Source organism: Oryx dammah, unplaced genomic scaffold (genome assembly GCF_014754425.2).
Source record: "Oryx dammah isolate SB20612 unplaced genomic scaffold, SCBI_Odam_1.1 HiC_scaffold_22, whole genome shotgun sequence".
NCBI classification, from domain to species: domain Eukaryota; kingdom Metazoa; phylum Chordata; class Mammalia; order Artiodactyla; family Bovidae; genus Oryx; species Oryx dammah.
Window position 1 is genome coordinate 41545963 of NW_024070206.1, and position 21640 is coordinate 41567602.

The 21640-nt window shown below is 37.6% G+C and overlaps 1 protein-coding gene across 2 annotated transcripts in view; it reads left to right on the forward strand.

Annotated features, from left to right (window-relative positions):
* KIAA1328 (KIAA1328 ortholog) overlaps positions 1–21640 on the forward strand; it is a 413466-nt gene that overhangs the window by 148818 nt on the left and 243008 nt on the right. For both annotated transcript variants that reach the window (XM_040264880.1, XM_040264881.1), the window contains one exon: positions 16048–16175. In XM_040264880.1, the coding sequence (XP_040120814.1) occupies positions 16048–16175 (128 nt within the window). The remainder of the gene's footprint in view (positions 1–16047; positions 16176–21640) is intronic.

Genomic DNA, 21640 nt, shown 5'->3' on the forward strand with positions numbered 1-21640 from the left:
GAAATTTTATATTGATGGATAACATAGTCCTAATTTTATTCAATGTGATTTCTTTTTGTTGTCTATGGTACCCTAACTTACTTCACTTGCAGTATAGCATATGTCATTTTGGATTCATTTCAAAGTGTCATCAAGTCAGGAACTGATTATGCAATATTATTGTTTAGTAAATTTCATGTTGCCTTCACATGAAACTGGTATGTATTAGCATTTTAAAATAAAAAGTGACATCATTCAACAACATTGTGATGGTACTGTACATGATAGTAGGATGAAAACTTTTGGAGCATATTAACTTCGGTTATTTAAATGTAAAAACTCAACATTATGATTTGAAAATAGTAAAAATGATTTGAGAAATTAGAGGTTTAACAATTATCTTACCTACATTTTATAAAGCATATAGGGTCAAATATGTGCATATACTCTACTGCTATAGAACCTTAGTCACTTTGCTGCACTAGTTGAAAAACAGAAACTTGGGGATCACCAGCATATGTATTGAATTTGAGCCAGTGTATTATATAAGATCATGCGAAGAGGTACTGAACAGGTTCTAGGACATTATCTTAGGGAATATTTGCATTTAATGGGGATAAAGTAAGGGCCAGTCAGTGAAAGAGATTTTAAAAGGAGTAACTTTGATAAAGAAAAAGCTGAATGGGTCAATAACTCAAGAGACCAGAAGAGGGAAAAAGTGGCCAGCAAGGAAGATAAAATCAGGCTGTTATAATTGTTCAGTTGCTACGTCATGTCTGACTCTTTGCGACCCCATGGACTGCAGCACGCCAGGTTCCTCTGTCCTCCACTGTCTCCTGGAGTTTGCTCAAATTCATGTCCATTGAGTCATTTTTATATTTAACAATTAATAAATTAGAAGATATTTGTCAAGAACACAGTATAAATAAAATGACAGGATAGGAAAACATGGTTTTAGGCCAGAATTGAAATGGACATAAGAATTAGAGATAATGATTATGGATTAATTTTTTAGTGTTTTGGTAATGGTAACTGGCTCCTCAGGAAGATAGTTTTATGTGAGGAGGGAGTTTCTTAGGATGCACTTAGTTGAAGGCTTATGAGAGGGAGCCAAAATCTGTTGAGATCATGAGAAAGATAGTATAATTAATAGAACCTGAATCATATAGAAGAGGGGTGCAGTTAGAGATACAGGCGGAGAAGTTTGTCTTAGAAAGCATTTCTTCATTCACTCATTCATTCAACATGTATTGAATGCGAAGACATGAAGGGATGATGTATTGAGATGGAAGCTGGGAATGTTTAACAAGGTCATGTTGGCCATCTGCCTTTTCAGTGAAACAGGATGTACTTAAAAATGAGTAAATTGATTGCTTGCAGATGCAGTTGCTTAAGGTATTACCATTCCACTGTGAGTCTTTTTAAATCCACATCAAACAATGTTATAATTTGTGTTTCAACTGTCAAACATAATTCAGAAAATTTAAGAGGGGAAAGGAAAGTCTATTTACTCATATTTGTATTCTTTCTATTCTTCCTTCTTGATGTTCCAAAATTCTTTCCTACTTAGAGAATCTGTAGCCACTCTTTTAGAATAGATATAAATGGTCTTAGTTGTCTTTCATCTGAGAATTTCTTAATTTCGCCTGTGTTTCTGAAGGATATTTTTGTTGGACACAGAATTCTGGGGTAGGTAGTTCTTTTCTTTCAGCACTTGCAAAATGGGCCACTTCCTTCTGGCCTTCATGTTTTAGGATGAAAATCAACTGTCATTCAATTTTTTCTTCTTTAAATGAGGTTGCTTCTCTCTTGCTTTTAAGATTTTTCTTTGTCTTTAGTTTTCAAAAGTTTGATTATAATCTGTCTTGGCATGGATTTGGGGGAGTTTATCTGGATTGGGGTTTGCTTGACTTCTTGACTGTAGGTTGACAGTTCTTGCCAAATTTGGGGAATTTTCAGGTGTCAGTTCTTCATATATTTTTTTCCAGCTCTACCCTCTTTCTGATCTCTTTCCGGGACTCGGGACTCAGTAACAGGAATGCTGGATCTTTTACTATAGTCTCTCAGATTCCTGAGGCTCTGCTCATTTTCTGTTTCTGTTTGTTTTCTCTTTGATATTCAAATTGGGTAAGGTATTGGGTAAGGTATTGTTCTGTCTTCAGCTTCACTAATTCTTTCCTGTGTCCACTCCTTTCTCTTGTTGAGCCCATCCAGGAAGCTTTTTGTTCTGGATTTTATATTTTTCAGTTCTTAAGTTTCCATTTGATTGTTCTTTCTATTTTCCGTTTCTTTACTGAGACTGTTTTCATTTGTTTTAAGCATGTTTGTAATTGCTTGTTGAAGCATTTCATGATTGCACTTTTAAAATCTGTATCATTTCAGTACTGGCATCTGTTGATTGTCTTTTCTAATTCAGGTTTAGATTATCCGGATTCTTGGTATTACAAATGATTTTTAACTGTGTTCCAGACATTTTGGGTAGGTATTATGTTGTGGTTTTGTTTATATAATCTCTTTTAGCAGACTTTTTCTGACATCACAGCAGTGGTGAAAGGAGACTCCACCTCATAACTTTTAGGTGAAGGTGGAAGTTCAGGGTCTCTACTCAGCCTCGCCAGGGTGAGGTGGGCATGTAATTACTGCTGGATAAGGGATAGAAGTTCAGCACTGTACTAGAGCTCTGCTGATACCACCCTAGCTATGGACAGCGGCTTCCCAATTGGCCTCCACTGATATTGCTGATATGTCATGAAATTCTTGGCTTTGCATTCAACTTCCTCTGACATCACCCCAGCAGGGAGGGATGTCTCATTAAAGGTAGATGGGAGTGGAACTTCAAGCCAAGAGATCTCTGTTAATAATCATGAGGGTGAAGAAGCTGGGGAAGGAGTCATTAACGTCAGTCTTCTCTGACCCCCTCCAGCAGAGAGGGGTGGGGAGTAGAGGGAGTAGAAGTCTGAGCTCCTCACTGAGCCTTTGCTGATGGAGGTGGTGGTGGCATTGCAGTCATTTATGTGATGTTTGGCTCAAGTCAGGCAGTTCTTACCTAAAAGCCTTTCATCTTTGCTAGGTTCCCACCAACCCCCACCCCCACCCCATTTTTTTTTTTTTTTGGCTGATGAAAGTAAGCTTCTCTTGGATTTTCTTTTTGTCAGTGGCAGTTGGGATTTCTGAATTGTTTTCTACAACACAGTCCCAGATATACAAAGTGAAAACAAAACTAGGCAACTCTCCTCTGCGTTGTTCCCCAGGTTCTGAGGCTCTCAGCCAGTCTACCATCTCTCCATCTTTTAGAGTCTCCTTACCTTTATATTGTATATCATGACCACACTTTTAACTATACTTAATGAGACAAATAGGGTAAATTATGCTTACTTCATCTTGTCTGGAATTAGAAATCCCATTGTACTTAACTTTAATTTTACCCCTAAAAAATGTTTTTTCTGGCTATGTACACTGACTTAATTTTCTGAACATATCCTGTTATATTTTGATGCTTTGTGTCCGTGCGTGCTAAGTTGCCTCAGTCATGTCCGACTCTGCGATGCCATGACCATAGCCCACCATGCTCCTCTGTGCATGGGATTCTTCAAGCAAGAATACTGGAGTGGGTTGCCATGCCCTCCTCCAGGGGATCTTCCTGACTCAGGGATCGAACCCACGTCTTTTATGTCTCCTGCATTGCAGGCAGGTTCTTTATCACTAGCACCATCTGTGAACCCCATTTAGATGCTGTGCCTTTGTCCATAAGATGGTATATTCCCTTCCAGTGCAGACATGGGTGAATTGATTTATCTAAGACTGATTTTTCAAAAATAAAAAATCACTACTAGATGGACTGAATATATAAAGCTTCTGCCTCCTTGTGGAATTGCTTAAAATAGTCAAAGAATAGAATAGAAATCATTGGCTCTTCAGCTCATTACTTTTGAATTTTATAGTAGATTCAGTTTTCTGTTGTTAAGCATATGTAGATAAAATCCTAGGTCTCAGGGATTATTCTTTTAAATGTGTCCTCTTGGATTAATGTATTCAGTGGTCAATATTGTTTAAAAATAGTAAATCAGAAACTTGACTCCTTGATTTTATTGACACTGTAAAACTTTTCTCCTTGAATATTTTGGGCTATTTCTCTATAACTTCTTGAATGGAGGGTCAGGCAGATAATCTGGTTCTTTACCAGTTTTTAAAATGCCATTCTGCTAAACAGTTCACATAAGCTCAATTATATTAGGAACCAGTGAAGTGAAGTTGTTCATAAAACGCTTTATTACCCTGAGTCTTTGCAGCATTTGCTGGGTTTAGATAATAAACCTGCACATAGAAGTTACTTAATTTTTCTCTGTGCAGTAATTTACATTTGTGAGCAGTAGCCCTAGTCATTTTCAAAGAGGGAAGAAATGAGATATTCCTACTACTTTTTCCAGTTTTACCTTAAAATGTTAGATGTGATTCCGTTCTATAAGAACTCTCCTTTTTTACTCTAGTCATGAATAGTATTAATATTTTATGGAAATCACTTGATTTTTACTTTGAGTTATTGTATTAGTCATATTTTCATCCTTCATTAAAAAGTGCTTGCATCTTTGGTGAGGGTGCTTATCCCCAAAGTGAAGTGAAGTCACTCAGTTGTGTCCGACTCTTTGCAGCCCCATGGACTGTAGCCTACCAGGCTCCTCTGTCCATGGGATTTTCTAGGCAAGAATACTGGAGTGGGTTGCCATTTCCTTCTCCAGGGGATCTTCTCGACCCAGGGATCGAACCCGGGTCTCCTGCATTGCAGGCAGATGCTTTACCCTGTAAGCCAGAGTAAACTCTTCTTGTCCCAAGGCCATAGCTAATGGTCTACAATGTTAAACTGAGTTTAGAAGTTATACTGCAGACTTAAGGCTTAAAAATGAGGATGGATATCTGTTTGAAAGTAGCAGAGACAAAATATGGTTGTTCATTTTTTTTCTGTGGACTTTCTTCCAATATAAATTCCCCATCCCTACAGGTAATACTTGCTAGTTGTTATGACTTCAGTAGTCAGCCACAGTAGAAAAGTATTTCTGTATACTTTTTTCCCAAAACAAAAGTAAAAGTGTTAGTTGCTCAGTTGTGTCCGACTCTTTACGATCCCATGGACTGGACCCTGCCAAGTTCCTCTGTCCGTAGGATTTCCCAGGCAAGAATACTGGAACAATTGACCAAAAAGAGAAAAACCATCATGTTGTAAGGGTAGATTAAAGAGAAGAAGCACAGAAGTTTAACAATGTATTACACTTCAAAGTAAAGAAGGAGGCTGGGAGGGTCTTGGAGACGATATGCACAGTGTGGTCCCTGGACCAGAGATTAGCATCCCTCAGAAACTTGTTAGAAATGTAGGACCTTAGGCCCTACCTCAGATCTTCTGAATCAGTATCTGCTTTCTAACAAGATTCACAGGTGATTCCTATGTACGATACTTTAATCCAAACCTCAGCTCACTGGCAGAGTGACTAACCTTGGGTAAGTGTTTAGCCATTCTGGGCTGCAAATTTATTTGTAAAATAAGACTAATAATAGTAGTTTGTTTTTTGTCTTTTGATGATGGTTAAATATGATAATTTCTTTAAAGCACTTAGAAGTGTCCTACACCCCAGCAGAGGTTATACTGAGGTATCAGTTTTTCTTTTACCAACAAATCTGTTTTCATTTGCAAAAATTGTCATTGAGTGCCAAACGAGATATATAATTTGGACCTCAGTGTTTATCTCGGGAAATGTCTTCAAATATTCTAATTCAGGTATCTATTCCTTGTTGTAAGCATTTAATTGTACAATAGGTGATGGTGGTCTGTCTGACTCTTAAAAGAACTCTAATAAGGAACTGAAAAAGGGAGAGATGACAAGCACAAAGCTGATAAGAGCTGGAAGATGAACTTTATAAGGGAAGCATAATGCCCCTGGATTACTTAGTGTGGGAAAGAGATTTAAGGGACCTCTTACAGTCATTTTACATTTCCACTCAGAAATGGATGATCTTACACAGCAGCATAAATAGTTCAAGCAGACAAATAAAGACATATGAAGAGAGAGAGGCGTGTCATATATATTGATGTTGATAGTTCATAAAGGGTTTTAATTTAATTACAAGAACAAAACTCCTCTTCTTGAACGTAGGGAGCAGAATGAGATGACTGCTTTCTAAGGTGCTTTTATCCTATTCACTTAGTGTGCAAACTCTTTTCAGTGGTCTGTGTTGTCAGGAATTTACCCCTTTGGAAATTTGAAATGTTCAAGTGTTCATCATTGTTACCATAGTTTGCCTTATAAAGTAGCTTCTGGTGAGGGGAGGGGTGTGATAGCAACCTTCTTTTCTACAGTTCTAGGCTGGCTCCTGTAACTCAAGAAAAGTTGTATTGATTTAAAGCAGGCTTCCAAATGGCTGCTTTAAATACTTATTCTGCAGGTCTAGTTGCAACATGGGACCTTTACACAAAAGATATGTTTTAAGCAGGTTAGAAGCTAGATAAAATGTGTGACTTTCACTAGAAATGTTTTTGCAACCTTGTCTTTAACGTTTACCATGATTTCTTGAAAAGACATGTATCCTTAGAGTGTTATGTGGAAAGGAAACTGGTATTAAGAAGTTAAAATTCTAAGCAACCTAGTACATTGATAGCCTGCTTTTTAAGGTATCTGCATATGAACTTTTAAATAAGCATACTTAGCTTTAAAGTTGGAGAAATAAATTTTGGGTCTTCATTTACATAGCTGATTTTCTGAAAAACCTCAGAGTTCAGTGATCTGAGCAAAGACATGATTAAAGCTTTACTCTTAGTTCCAAGTCTGTCTCTGCCCCATTTTCTGTGACTCTGCAAAATAAGGTAAAGACTATAATGCTAAGAAAACTCCCAGAAAGCTAGTTATTAATCTAATCTATACTCTAATTAGTCTTTCAATGGCTTGTGTTTTTCAAACAGAACAAGTAGAGTCCAGAAGAAAATGGGTGAAGCGTTTGACTCTTTTTTCCTTTGTAAATGTCCATAACATCAAGTTTTCCCCTGTTTGATTTGGAGATTTATTTCCCTTCCTCACAGGTTACTATTGTCAGGAAATTGAAAAACACTGTGGCCATGCACCTAATTTGCCATGAATTTCTCTTTTAATTAGATGGAAAATTTCAGACTTGTATCAGTGGGTTGTGCCCCAGTACAGATCACAGTTTAATAAAAGGGTATCAACATTCGTATGAAATTTTTGTCTAGCTCTGTTCGTCAGTGCATCTTGGTATCAGTTTTTCTTTTACCAACAAATCTGTTTTCATTTGCAAAAATCGTCATTGAGTGCCAAACTAGATATATAATTTGGACTTCAGTGTTTATCTCAGGAAATGTGCCCCTTTTTTTGAAAAGGGAAATAGGTAGTGATTGTAGAGTGAGAAATATAACATGATCAGAAACCATATTTGCTTCAAAGATAGGAAAATCTTGTGATGTCAGAACAATTTAAAATTTTTAATAAATTTGTATTTTTAGGTGTCTTCTTGGCTACAGACCACACAGCGTATCTTTGCTTTGTTTTGATTCCAGATCCAAACCTGACATGAAATTGAGGCCCTCCTTTACTCCTTTACTTTTATGCCTTTATTCATTCCTGTGACATTTTAAAAATGACTGCTATGCATCAAAGAGATAGCAAGCTTAATATACTACGATTCCAGAAACACACAGGCCACTTCAACTGATAGTAATATAATCATATAGTTTTAGCTGTATCTATTTACTATAATAAAAGTACTTAATTCTGCCTGAAGTTCAAGTTAGAAGGAAAAGGTGACATAAAGCTAAATTTGAAAGGATAAGGAGGAATTTCATAGAATTGGGATCAGGCGAAACATTTTAAGCAGAATATACAGTATGTACTGTCTTTATATATTAAGTAGTATGTTGGGGTACAGAGTGAAGGGAGTCCCTGCCGTAGTGAAGATCTTTGAGTTCTAGATTCCCTTGAAAGCTTGTGACTAATGGATGGCACAAGGTGACCCTGAGTAAAAACAGCTCTTTCCAGGATCTTCTCTCTGCAGTGAAATAGAATCTATCAAAACAGTGGGGGAAGTTGTGAACAAACTTGTGTTCTGGCAAGAGTCACTGTAGCTGCCTTAATGTCATCTTTAACTGGTGTGGTCTCTGCAACATTGGGCCCAGTTGACACATCTTTTTATCAGTTCCTCTTCTCTGCCTGCCCTTTACATGTTGTTGTTACATTGGCCCTCTTCTCTTAATTTGAACATTTCTTTCTCCAAAAGGGTTTTCCTGGTTCCTCAGTTATTTGGGTCCCCTTAGGAAGTACTTGCATAGGACTACATTAATGTTCTTGCTGCTGCTTTCATTATTTGTTATCTTAAGTATGTGCTTGCTTACCTGCCCTCCTCGCTGGATGACAAGCTCCCTGCAGAAGACAGTGTTGGTCTTGTTCATCATTGTGTGTCCAGCACCTGGCACAGTCTGGGGTATTAATGTACTCAGTAAATATTATTCAATAAATATTTATTGAGCACCTATTATGTAGGCTAAGGAATTCAGCAGTAAACAAAACAAGTATTCCTGCCCTCATGGTACTTGTTTGTTGAATGAATGGAAGAATGAACAAACGAACAAAACTGAATACTTTCCTAGACAGTGTTAAACATTCTCGTGTCTTTGGCCACCACGTACAAAATGATTAACTCTCAAATCTCTATTTATGCTGAGACCTGTTCTCTGAATTCCAGGCCCAGGGCTTCAAGTGTCCCAACTGGGCATCTCAGTGAATTGCTCCCCAAGCATCTCCAACTCAGTGTGTCTAAAGCTCTGCCGGTTCTTCCACACCTTTTGTTTGTTCTTCATTGCCTATCTTGGAAAATGAAAATGTGCATCATACAACTTTCTACTCAATTCATAAGCTGATTTCATCTTAAATTTCCCTCTTCAACCAAATTCCACCCCCCCATTTCCTACCATTATTACTTCAACTTGGACCCCTCTCATCTGTTCCTTTAGACTGTTGTAGCCAGTTCTAGCTGGTTGCCTTCATTCTATCTTCAAGGCCCCCAATCCACCCTTCACATTCCTACTAAAGGGATCTTTACAACATACAAATTGGTTGTAAGATATCAATGGGTTCCATAAAAATAAAATTCAAACAACTTAGTATAACATTCAAGATCTGGCCCGTTTGTCTCTGCAGCCTCTTCACTCATTCTCCTTACTCTCAACCATTCAGCCACCCATGCTGTCTTATTTGCAGTTCCCTTAATGTGCAAATTGGATTCATTTCTCTATCCTTTGCTCCGGATGACCTGTCAGCCAAGGGTACTCTCCTTCCTTCCTACCCAGTTCATCTGTAAACTCCTTTTCCAGAATTCATTTCATTTCATATACTATGAAAACAAAAAGAAAACAGAGAAGATTCTTTTTTACAACTTTTTATCATGACAGTTTTCAAATATATCAGTTCAGTTCAGTTCAGTCGCTCAGTTGTGTTTGACCCTTTGCAACCCCATGGACTGCAGCATGCCAGGCTTCCCTGTCCATCACCAACTCGAGCTTACTCAAACTCATGTCCATGGCATCGTCGAGTTGGTGATGATGTCCAACCATCACATCCTTTGTCATCCCCTTCTCCTCCTGCCCTCAATCTTTCCCAGCATCAGGGTCTTTTCCAGTGAGTCAGTTCTTCACATCAGGTGGCCAAAGTATTAGAGCTTCAGCATCAGTCCTCCCAATGAATATTCAGGACTGATTTCCTTTAGGATAGACTAGTTGGATCTCCTTGCAGTCCAAGGGACTCCTAAGAGTCTTCTCCAACACCGCAGTTCAAAAGCATCAATTCTTAGGCGCTCAGCCTTCTTAGTGGTCCAACTCTCAATACATGACTACCAGGAAAACCATAGCTTTGACTAAATGGACCTCTGTCGGCAAAGTAATGTCTCTGCTTTTTAATATGCTGTCTAGGTTGGTCATAGCTTTAAAGCTATGGAGCAGTCTGCCATGCTTCCAGTTTTCCTCCTTTTATTTGCAATGAAGTGATGTGATCAGATACCATAATCTTAGTTTTTTGACTGTTTTAAGTTTTAATCCAGCTTTTTCACTCCTCTTTTCACTTTCATTGAGAGCCTCTTTAGTTCCTTTTCACTTTCTGCCATAAGGGTGGTGTCATCTGCATTTCTTCTAAAGGATTCTTGCCCACATTAGTAGAGATAATGTTTCTGAATTAAATTCACCTATTCTGCTCCATTTTAGTTTGCTGATTCCTAAAATGACAATGTTCACTCTTGCCGTCTCCTGTTTGACCACTTCCATTTTAGTTTGCTTGATTCATGGACCTAGCATTCCCGGCTCCTATGCAGTACTGTTCTTTGCAGCATTGGACTTTACATCACCAGTCATATGCACAACTGGGTGTTGTTTTCGCTTTGGCTCTATCTCTTCATTGTTTCTGGAGTTATTTCTCCACTCTTCTCCAGAAGCATGTTGGGCACCTACCAACCTATTTCAAATATATAGAAAGGTTAACAAACTCATGCAATGAACCACCCTATACCTGCTCCCTAGATTCCACACTTGCTGACATTTTGCTGTTTTTGCTTTGCCTCCTCATATGTATATTTATATATGTATATATATACATGTACACAAATCTATGTACATATTTATGTTTCAGTTCTATTATACATTTATATAAATAAATTTACTTACAGATATAAAATTTATTTTGTGCTTTTTCTTCCCTAAAGTGGCAGCTGTTATATGTCACCCTAAATATTTCATACTCATAAGAATAATATTTCTCTTTATAAAGCATATTATAAACTACCTAAGAAAATAAGCAGTAATTCTATAATAACTTTTCCTGAATCTATATTCCAATTCTCCTAGTTGTCCCAAGAATGTCTTTTATAGCTATTTCTCTTCGTGAGCCAAAATTCAGTCTGATTGATGGGTTGTATTTGGTTGTGTCTTTGATCTCTTAATCTAGAATAGTCCTACCCTCTTTCTTCCACATAACTTGACTTTTTGAAGAGTTCAAGTGCTTTGCAAAATCTCCCACATTGTGGATTTGTCTGATTGTTTGTGTGTGGTATAACTTATCCCTTTGTTTCTTTCAATTCCTGTTAAATGGGAGTTAGATTTCAGATTTGGTTGGATTCAAGTAAAACATACTTGGCAAAAGTATGTCTTAGGTGGTGTTGCCTGGTTCAGACACTAGGAAGTACATAATTTCTGCTTGCTTCACTACTAGTAATCCTAAATTAATTTACTTTGTTTAGGTGATGACTACCAAATTTTACCATTTAAAGGTCATTTTCTTCTTTGCTGTAAATAATCTTAACACCATACGAATTTCTTATTTATTAACCTTTTACCTACTGATTTTAGCATCAACGAATGAGCCTCACCTAAATTAGTTATTACATTAGGGATTCCAAAATGGTGATTTTTAAAATTTTACCATTCCTTCTATATAATTAACATTTTTCTATAAAGAGGGACTTTAATTTTTTCCCCTTTCACTCTTTTCTTCTTTTGTGAAGTATCACAATAGACTGGTGGATTTTTGTTAACTTAACTTTCTATTAATGAGTCATTCTTTTTGATGCTCAGTTTATCCCAAATTTGGCCAAAAAGCCCCAGCCGAGAGAGACTGAGAGTCCCTTTAGATCTGCTGCTGTTTCTCTTGATATGCCCTCATCTATTTGTTTTAAACACTTTCTTGCATTAAAATAAGAGTTTAGGATCACTTTGTACTTTCCCTGTCCCAGCCATTAAAATCAGCCTTTTTTCTAAGGAGTCTTGGTTCCCTAAAAAGGAGTTGTTTAAATATATATACATATATATATATATATATATTTTTTTTTTTTTTTCCTGTTTTGTCCTCTCCTGGAGACCTTTCTTCATTTCATTTTGTATTAGATCAGGAATTACATAGTAAACCACCAGATTCATGTGTCTTAGACATCTGAGGCAAGGGTGGGATGGGGTAATGGGAGTGGTCTCCACTGCAGCAGAGGCAAGGGTGGGATGGGGTAATGGGAGTGGTCTCCACTGCACCAGAAGAATGCTTCCAGTTTAATAAGACAGTTAGTTGCTTAGGCAACATGCTAGTAGCATATGCTATCTTCTGTTCTTTCTCCTTCCACCCTTGATTTTTCTCTCCCAGAGTTTTTTAATCTTTCATCTCCCTATTTATTCTGCCTCAATCTCTAGTTTTGGTATTTTTCTATATAATGCATTGTGGGGTTAAAGGCTTTAAGCTTTGCAAAATCACCATTTCCAACAGCTGTTTCAGCAAATTAATTTGATGTTTAGGTTTTGATATGATAGTGCTTAATATTAATTTATTTTTCTGTTGGGAAGCTTTATTTCTTTAATGAGATCACGAGGACTGCTGTTTCTCCCAGTTCTTGAATCACAGTTGAGCAGGCCTGCAGTGCTGGGTTCACATTGTGGTTGGTGCGCACCTTCCCTTAGGTTGAATTTCATCCATCTGTTGCATTCTGCCCTGTCTGTTGGCCAGGAATGAGTTAAATATGTCTTCTTTCTCAGTATCTCCTATCCCCCCGCCATCAGTTAAGAAGGCATTTTACCCACATTTTCCTCACATAAATCTCTCTACAGATGGAGGATTGTAGTCTCATTGTGCTAGGGAGGAAGGAAAATTACTGTTTTGCATGTACATATATTTTGGATTTTACAGGAAAGGGGAGGATGTTTCAAAATCTGGTGAATCAATACAGATATAAAAAATTGATAAAGTTAGGACTGCCTATTTTATATTCTGCCACATAGCATGTATTTAAATGAATTTGCCTATAATTTGCCTTCAAATGCTGACATTTAACTCTTAAGCTGTATAATTGTGCTAACTTTTTCATGAATAAAATTCATATTCTGTGTCCAGGCTAATATGTTCATCTACTATAAACATTATTGCCTATGGTAACAGCTAGAATAAAAAATTCTTTTTATATACATCATATAGCTGGCAGAGACTCTTGAGACCGCCACAAATCATTCCTGTCTTTTTGAGATTGCTAAGAAAAAGCATGGGAATATAAAACCAACCTGGTTTGATGTAGATTGACTTTGAGAGGATATTAGCTTATTTAGACCACTGTATATTGTGTTGTTGTTGTTTTTTAAGATGCTGAGTGTTAAACATTCTCTTCTATTTAATATATTCTTTAGCTTAGTAACCAGCCTTTCATTATGAACCAGCTCCTATCCTACAAGCCATCTCTGGCTCCTTTTTTGTTAAAGGTTAATAATGAGAATAATGAAGCAATTGGTTATTTATGCAGTTAGGATTGGCAAAAGTTATTAGAATAGGAATCTGCCCAGGAGCAATGATTAGGTTATGAAAATGTTAAGAAGAATACTGAAGCCAGTCACCATTTTTGACATTTAAGAAATACTATTCCCACCCTTAATCATGATGGCCTGTTATAAAGGTATTTATACAGACTAATCTCATTGGACAGTAATTTTATACCAATAGCATTCATAATTAGGTGTTGAGGGGAGACTCAGAAATGATCTGAGAGAAAAATGGGCCTGGGGAAGGAATTACCACAATGAGAAGTAGGAAACAGAGAACTCACCCTTGAATAGAATTACCTGTCTCCCAGACACCTGATCTATGCAGTTTGAGCATCTTCTTCTTGAGTATTTTGCAAATTTGAGAAGCTGTGGGAGAGGGTAACCCCAAGTTAGGTTGCTGTGTTCTACATGCTAGACTGTAAAACACATAGGGAGGTATATGGGAAGAAAATTTTCTAATGTTGCTTTTATTAATGAAATATTGAGTTAACTGACATGTAAAACCAAAGAGAGCCAAATCTAATTATAATCTTATGTTTAGTATAGTTAGAATTTTCTGTGTAAATTAGGCAGTGATTGCTTTGACCAAAACAGTTTAATCACTTCTATTCTGAATTTTTGTTAACAGCTATATTGAGATATAATTCACATACAATAAAAATCACTTGTTTGCAGTATACAGTTCAGTGGTTTGAGTGTATTCCCAAAGGTGTGCAAAGACAAGCATCTAATTCTAAATCATGTTCATTACCTCCCCCCCAAAACTCATACCCATCAACAATTGCTTCCTGTTTTCCTCCTCCATCTTTTGGTAACCACTAATATACTTTCTGCCTATATGGGATTGCTTATTATGGACATTTATCTCCCTGCCCTTTAATTCATATAATGAATATTTCAGAAAATTGGAGAAAGGCGCAGGAAATGAACATGGATAAATATAACTCTTATTTGTGATCTGGTATACTTAAAAGTGGTAAAGAATCTGTCTGCCAATGCAGGGGGCAAGAGACATGCCTTTGATCCCTGGATCTGGAAGATCCCCTGTAGTAGGAAATGGCAACCCACCCTAGTATTCTTGCCTGGAAAATTCTATAGACGGAGGAGTCTGGCTGGCTTCAGTCCTTGGGGTCGGGTCAACATGACTGAGTGACTTAGCACACACAAATACACACACATACTTGGAATTAAGGTTTCTTTTCCCTGGCCCTGGCTCATTGGAAGATGTATTTTAAACAAGAACAGTAGCATGCATAGAATATGTAGCCTTTTGTGTCTTAACTTCTTTAGCATATTAATGTATTCAGGGTTCATTCATACAGTAGCATGTAGTGAAACTTTGTTTCTTTTGTGATTGAAAAATATTTCATTTTATAGGTATACCACATTTTATTTATCCATTTATCACTTGATAGACATTTGAGTTGTTTTCACTTTTTCACTGTTATGAATAATGCCACTTTGAATATGCATGTACAAGTTTTTGATGTGAACCTATATTTTCAGTTCTCTTGGAGAACTGGAGTGGAATTGCTGAGTCTTACGGAAACACTGTGTCTAATTTTTTGAGACATTGCTAAATTATTTTCCAAAGCAGCAGCTTTTTACATTCCCCTCAGCTATGTAGGAGGGTTCTGATTTCATCATATTCTTGCCAGCACTTGTTATTGTCAGTCTTTTTGACAATAGCCATCCTAGCAAATGCAAAGCAGTGTCTCAGTATGGTTTTGATTTGCATTTCCTAGTGGTTAATGGCTAATAATGTAAAGTATCTTTGCTTACACTGCTTAGACATTTGTATATTTTCTTTTGGGAAATGTCAAAGTCCTTTGCCCATTTTTAATTAGGTGATAGTTTTTTTATTGTTGAGTTATGTAACACCTTCATGGGCTTCCCAGGTGGCACTGGTGGTAAAGAGCTGGCAATGCAGGAGACATCAGAGATGCAGGCTCCATCCCTGGTTTGGGAAGATCCCCTGGAGGAGGGCATGGCAACCCACTCCAGTATTCTAGGCTTGGAGAATCCCATGGACAGAGGAGCCTGGCAGGCTAGAGTTCATGGGGTCACAAAGACTCGGACATGACTGAAGCAACTTAGCATGAACATACACATAACATCTTCATATTTATGGATACCAGATCTTTACCATTTGTTCAGTTCAGTTCAGTTCAGTCGCTCAGTTGTGTCCGACTCTTTGCGACCCCATGATGATTTGCAAATATTTTCTATGATTCTAGATGTTGACTCTTCAGTTTCCTAATAGTGTCCTTTGAAGCACAAAGTATTAGAATTTGAACTCCAATTGATTTATTCTTTGTTGCTGTGCTTTTAGGTGACATTGCCTAATCCAAGGTCACAAAGATTTTGCTTTTATGAAACTTATAGTTTTAGCTATTACATTTAGGTCAGTGATCCATTTAAAGTTAGTTTTATTTATGGTATGAGGTGGGGGTCCATCTTTTTTTTTTGCATATGTTTGCATTTGTTCTTATTTATTCAAATTTAAAGATTTGAGAAAGAAATATTTAAATAGGGTGAACATTGTCACTCTCTGAAACATTATTGTTTCATGATTTTGAGGGGGATACATGTGCTATGTTCATGTGATGACTATACTTACCTGCACTCTCACCAAGAATGGTTGCATTTCTGCTTTTGTTTTGTTTGTTGAAATCTGAAATACTACCCTGCTGGATGCGGTTTAAATTCATTTATTAGTTTTTTCCCTTAATTTGCAATCTCACCTCTTCAGTTACAGTATAAAGAATGCCAAGAACTTCTAAGTCTCTATCAGAAGCATCTGTCAGAGCAGCAGGAGAAGCTGACTACGTCTGTCTCAGAACTCGGTGCTGCTAAAATGCAGGAACATCAGGTAAGGGTCCTGCTTCTGACTTCCTTCTTTAATGGATCAGCCAGGCGTCAGAAGAGTCGTTTGGCCTCTTACTTTATTGATTTATTTTTTTTTATTTTTACTTTATTTTACTTTACAATACTGTATTGGTTTTGCCATACATCGACACGAATGGGAACTCATGTACACCCGTGGTGGATTCGTATCAATGTATGGCCTCTCACTTTAATTGTCTCACTGTATACATTGTCTTTAGAAGTGCAATTACAGTGTGTGATTGAGTTGGTTTAATCTACTTCCCTGTTTCCTTTTCCTCTCCTGTTCTGGGGCCCAGAGGTCAGGAATCATTCCTTGACCAGGCTCTGCATCAGGAGGGCAGCTTCTGGTTGTATGGAAGCACTGCAGGAGTGATCAAGAAAACCCAGTGTTCTGTTACTTAGTGACAATCAGGTGGGCTCTTTTTTACTCATAAACCTCTTCTAATTCATGTTCAGAGTTTTAGAATAATAAAAGTGTCTTGGTGACTTGTAAAAGCTTTAATTAGAGAAACTGGAATAGTTAATGTGATTTAGTATTTGTATATACTTATTAATCACATAAGTATATATGAGCATTTGCTTATTAACATTTGTATACATATCATCAATAGTATATATTACATAGTTAAATGAAAGTTCAGAACCCTGCCAGCTGTGATGTGAAACAAGCTCTGAAGATCTACTTCTTTCTCTCTAGCAAGTGACACCGGATGTCTTTTTCACATCCAAATGAACTTAAATCTTCAAATGGATAAGGATACCCTTTGTATTGAAACACTGTAGGAAAAAGGCTATATGTATAGTAGGGTCAAAGTCACTCATATTAGTATTAAGACATTGATAATGTACCCATTATCAGAGGAGATTCCATCCTGGTTATGGTTCAGTACGTTGAGCACAGCTACTTTATTACTAATTCATTACCCAGGTTCATTTTCCATTTATGCATGGATGGACAACTTTCAGAAGGATTACCCTGTCTTTTCTGTTAAATTGTACAGGTTCAGGTTCTATATTGATTGCAAGGATTATCCTTTCCCTTTGAGTAGTAACAAGTCCTGAGTGGTTTTCTGTAACCCTTCTAAGTTTTATTCAACCTAAAGACACCTGTCTCAGATGGGTTAACAGTTTTGGTCAAGAAAACTCCAGTTTTGAACCTCAAGTTTTGACATGCCTGCCTGCGTGCTGAGTCACTTCAGTTGTGTCCAACTTTTTGCGACCCCTATGGACTGTAGCCCGCCAGGCTCCTCTGTCCATGGGATTCTCTAGGCAAGAATACTGGAGTGGGTTGCCATTTCCTTCTCCAGGAGATCTTCCCAACCCAGGGACTGAACCTGCATCTTGTACTTCCTCTGCGTTGACAGGCAGGTTCTTTACCACTAGCACCACCTAGGAGGCAAGTAAAAAGAAAGAATAATAATTTTGCTGGAATGTGATATATCTTAGACTTTTAATATATCCTCCTCCTTTTTTGAAGTCTATAATATTTATAAGAAACAACCAAAGTATTTATTTGTATTCTAACTTTTGAAAAATTTTCTTTGGTTCTGTTTCTGAAAACTTAGGCTGTGAAATGAGGCAGAGAAGGTAGCAGCTAATCTTGCTTGTCTGGTTTGTTTTGCCACTTTGCAAAAGGGCAGGTGTACTTTAAGGTGGCCCTTGTCTACTGCTCTCATGAGTGGGCTAGAGAAAACTACAGCATGAAGTTAAGACTTCTGAGCTCTGCTTTTGCATTTCTACTCCCTCCCTGTCCATGACATAGGTGTTACAGGGCACAGAAACACTGACCAGAGTATTGGAGGAAAGGCAGAGGGACTTTTCAATTGCCAGTAGTTAAGGATAGAGAATGGAGAAGGATATGGCAACTCACTCCATTATTCTTGTCTGGAGAATTCCATGGACAGAGGAGCCTCATGGGATAGAGTCCATGGGGTCACAAAGAGTCGGAGATGACTAAGTGACTAACACACACACACACAAGGATAGAACTGAGAGTCAAGAAATTGTCATTATGGGACTCTAAAGACATCTAGATTACGGAGGCCCAGCCCTTTTTCTATCTCCTTCTAAAAAGAGGATAGTGAAAACGCTGGCTTAAAACTCAACATTCAAAAAACTAAGATCATGGCATCCAGTCTCATCACCTCAAAGCAAATAGATGAGGAAACAATAGAAACAGTGACAGACTTTATTTTCTTGGGCTCCAAAATCACTGCAGATGGTGACTGCAGTGTGAAATTAAAAGACATTTGCTCCTTGGGAAAAAAGCTATGACCAACCTAGACAGCATATTAAAAAGCAGAGACATTACTTTGCTGACAAAGGTCTGTGTAGTCAAAGCTATGGTTTTCCAGTAGTCGTGTATGGATGTGAGAGTTGGACTATAAAGAAAGCTGAGCACCAAAGAATTGATGCGTCTGAACTGTGGTGTTGGAGAAGACTCTTGAGAGTCCCTTGGACTGCAAGGAGATCCAAGCAGTCAATCCCAAAGGAAATCAGTTCTGAATATTCATTGGAAGGACTGATGCTAAAGCTGAAACTCCAATACTTTGGCCACCTGATGTGAAGGACTGACTCATTTGAAAAGCCCCTGATGCTGGGAAAGATTGAAGGCAGGAGGAGAAGGGGACGACAGAGGATGAGATGGTTGGATGGCATCCTGGACTCAATGGACAGGAGTTTGAGCAAGCTCTAGGAGATGGTGATGGACAGGGAAGCCTGGCATGCTGCAGTCCATGGAGTCACAAAGAGTTGACAAGACTGAGCGACTGAAGTGAACTGAAAATGAGGCAGGAGGGAGTAAAACTTCCTCAAGGAATAGTGTTTTATGTTTAAACTAGTTAGTGACTCTTGGATGTTTCCCTAGCAGCCAGCCACTGCCTCTTTTACTTAACCTTAAACTTGAGGAGCAAAACTTAAAAAAATAAATAATATTAAAAATTGTTGGTCAAAGGAATGGAGAAAGTATATTCTCAAAAGGAGATACTTTTGAATTTTCATTTTAACTTTATCATGAGAAAAATTTAAAACCAATTTTTCAGGAAGTGCTTGGTGGTCATACCACTTGTAGGCTATACTATTTCAGTGAAATTAAGGCCACTTGTAGGCTCTACTATTTGAACCTGGAGGGGGAAAATAAGTTTCCTTTGAACACTATGTGGCAGTTGTCACCTATATTACCTGACTTGTTCTTTGTGACAGGCTTCTTTTAGCTAAACCAAGGTAAGCACTTTCTCACTCGACATCTTGGAACCTGGGTGAATCTGGTGGACACGTCTACTTGCTATCAGTAAGGGCATCACTCACTGTGCGCACTCTGAGTGAGGATGTGCTGAAGTTAGATGTCCTCATTATGTGCTCACAAATAGACTGCTCATCTCTATCATAGCACCGTTCTTATTCTTTTGTAATCACTGTTCATTCATCCTTCTCTTTCACCAAGCTTTATTGAAAACAAGCGTCCTGTTGGTTTTTATACACGCAGAGACTAATATATTTTGGCTTAATATTTAATTTTATTTAACAATATTTAATGTGGAACATACTATATACTGGTACTGTTCTTAGCTCTTAACGTGCATTAAAAGATTTAGTCCCTCGGTAGCCCAATAAAGTTATTTTACAGAGGAGGAGCCCGAGGCAGAGGAAGAGATTTGTCCAAGTCATCTAGGTAGCAAGTTGGGAAATCAAGCAACTGCTGTTTAGTCGCTAAATCCTGTCTGACTCTTTGCAACCCCATGCACTGTAGCCCGCCAGGCTCCTCCTTGTCTGTGGGATTTCCCAGGCAAGAATACTGGAGAGAGTTGTCATTTCCTTCTCTAAGGGATCTTCCCAACCCAGGGATTGAACTCATGTTTCCTGCTTGGCAGGCAGAATCTTTAACACTGAGCTACCTGGGAAGCCCTGGGAAATCAAGATATGAGCCCAAACAACCTGACTCTGTATTTTCTTGAGAGAAAGACAAGAAAAACTTGAGATAGCTAAAATATAGATATATGGAAAACTTGCTTTAAATGCCCTTGTTTCTATAACTAACCCTCTTTTGGATCTTAATCTGAAATCCAGTTTTTTATATCAGAGCACAAATCTACTAGAGATGGTGGGAAACGCTGTTTGATTTTTCTGTGAGTAGCCATAGTGTTAGGTAGATGTAAAATTTTATTTGTTCTCAACGTAAGGTTTTTTAAAACTCATCTTTAGATTTTGTGATGGAGATGCAGCAATTCATTTTTCAGGAGACATTCATTTGACTTTAAGAGACTTGCTCAGTTTCTTCTTTGTGTTGGTTGCCATGTGGCTCAAGTTGTTTATTACAGATTTTGTGTATAGTTTTATTAAATCTGCAGTTCTTATGAAGGATGCCCTAGCTTATGGTTTTCTTTTTACTTTTGCCATTTGGTTGAAAAGAAGTTGCTCCATTTACAAAGTAAATTTTTTCCTTGCTTTTCCCTGGTTCTCTTTCTTGCTTTGCTTCAAAGATGAATTTATATTCTCCAGTCATCTTATAATTTGTTCAGCCTTACAAATTCTTCACTGTGGAATCTAGAAAGATGTTTAACTTACTCTATTTGGACTGAGACACCTCACTGATGTGTGTCTGTTACTCCATTTCCTGATCCTTAAGAAACAGTACTTAACAAATATAACCTTGGTTCTTGGACATGGTAGGATCCAGTAACCATAGTTTTGATCAGTGTACATTTTAGAATATAGCTCTTCTTATCACAGGTGAGTGTTAATTTCTTTTTCTGTGAATCTGAACTTAATGTCACCTTAAACTACGATGCTTATAACTTCTTTTTTAATATTTCTATAAAGATGTTTATTTTTATTTATTTGACTGTGCTGGGTCTTAGCTGCAGCAAGTGGGACCTTTAGTTGTGGCATGTGAGATCTAGTTCTCTTACCAAGATTCCAACCCAAGCCCCTTGCATCAGGAGCATGGAGTCTTAGGCACTGGACCACCAGGGAAGTCCCCTATTTTAATCTTATTTGATAAGCTGTATCACTTCAGGAATGGTATAGTTTTTCCACAGAACTCTTTATATTAAAACCTAGGCTGCATGTTGAATAGCTTTTCCCACTGTAGTTTGAAAATGTCCCTATGCAAGACTGACTTACTGTTTTTCTCAACTCTTAATTTTTTTGCCAAGTGGATATTAAAAGGTAGATTTGGAATCATCTTGAGATTTCTCCCTTTTCTACTAAATGGATAAAATCTCCATTACTTTTTAGCCATGAGCAGTGGATATTAATGAATCTCTGATGTTCTGATCTGGTAAAAGGCCTTTTATAGAAATTTTTCCATTTTTCCCATGATTACTTGTTCTGTATTTCTCTATTTAGGTCTGTGTCATGGACTAGACAGAATCTAAACCATAATAAAGATAAATCACTGCTGAGTATGTGTTTGTTTCTGTGTTTCTATTACTGCTGTCTCTATAGTTT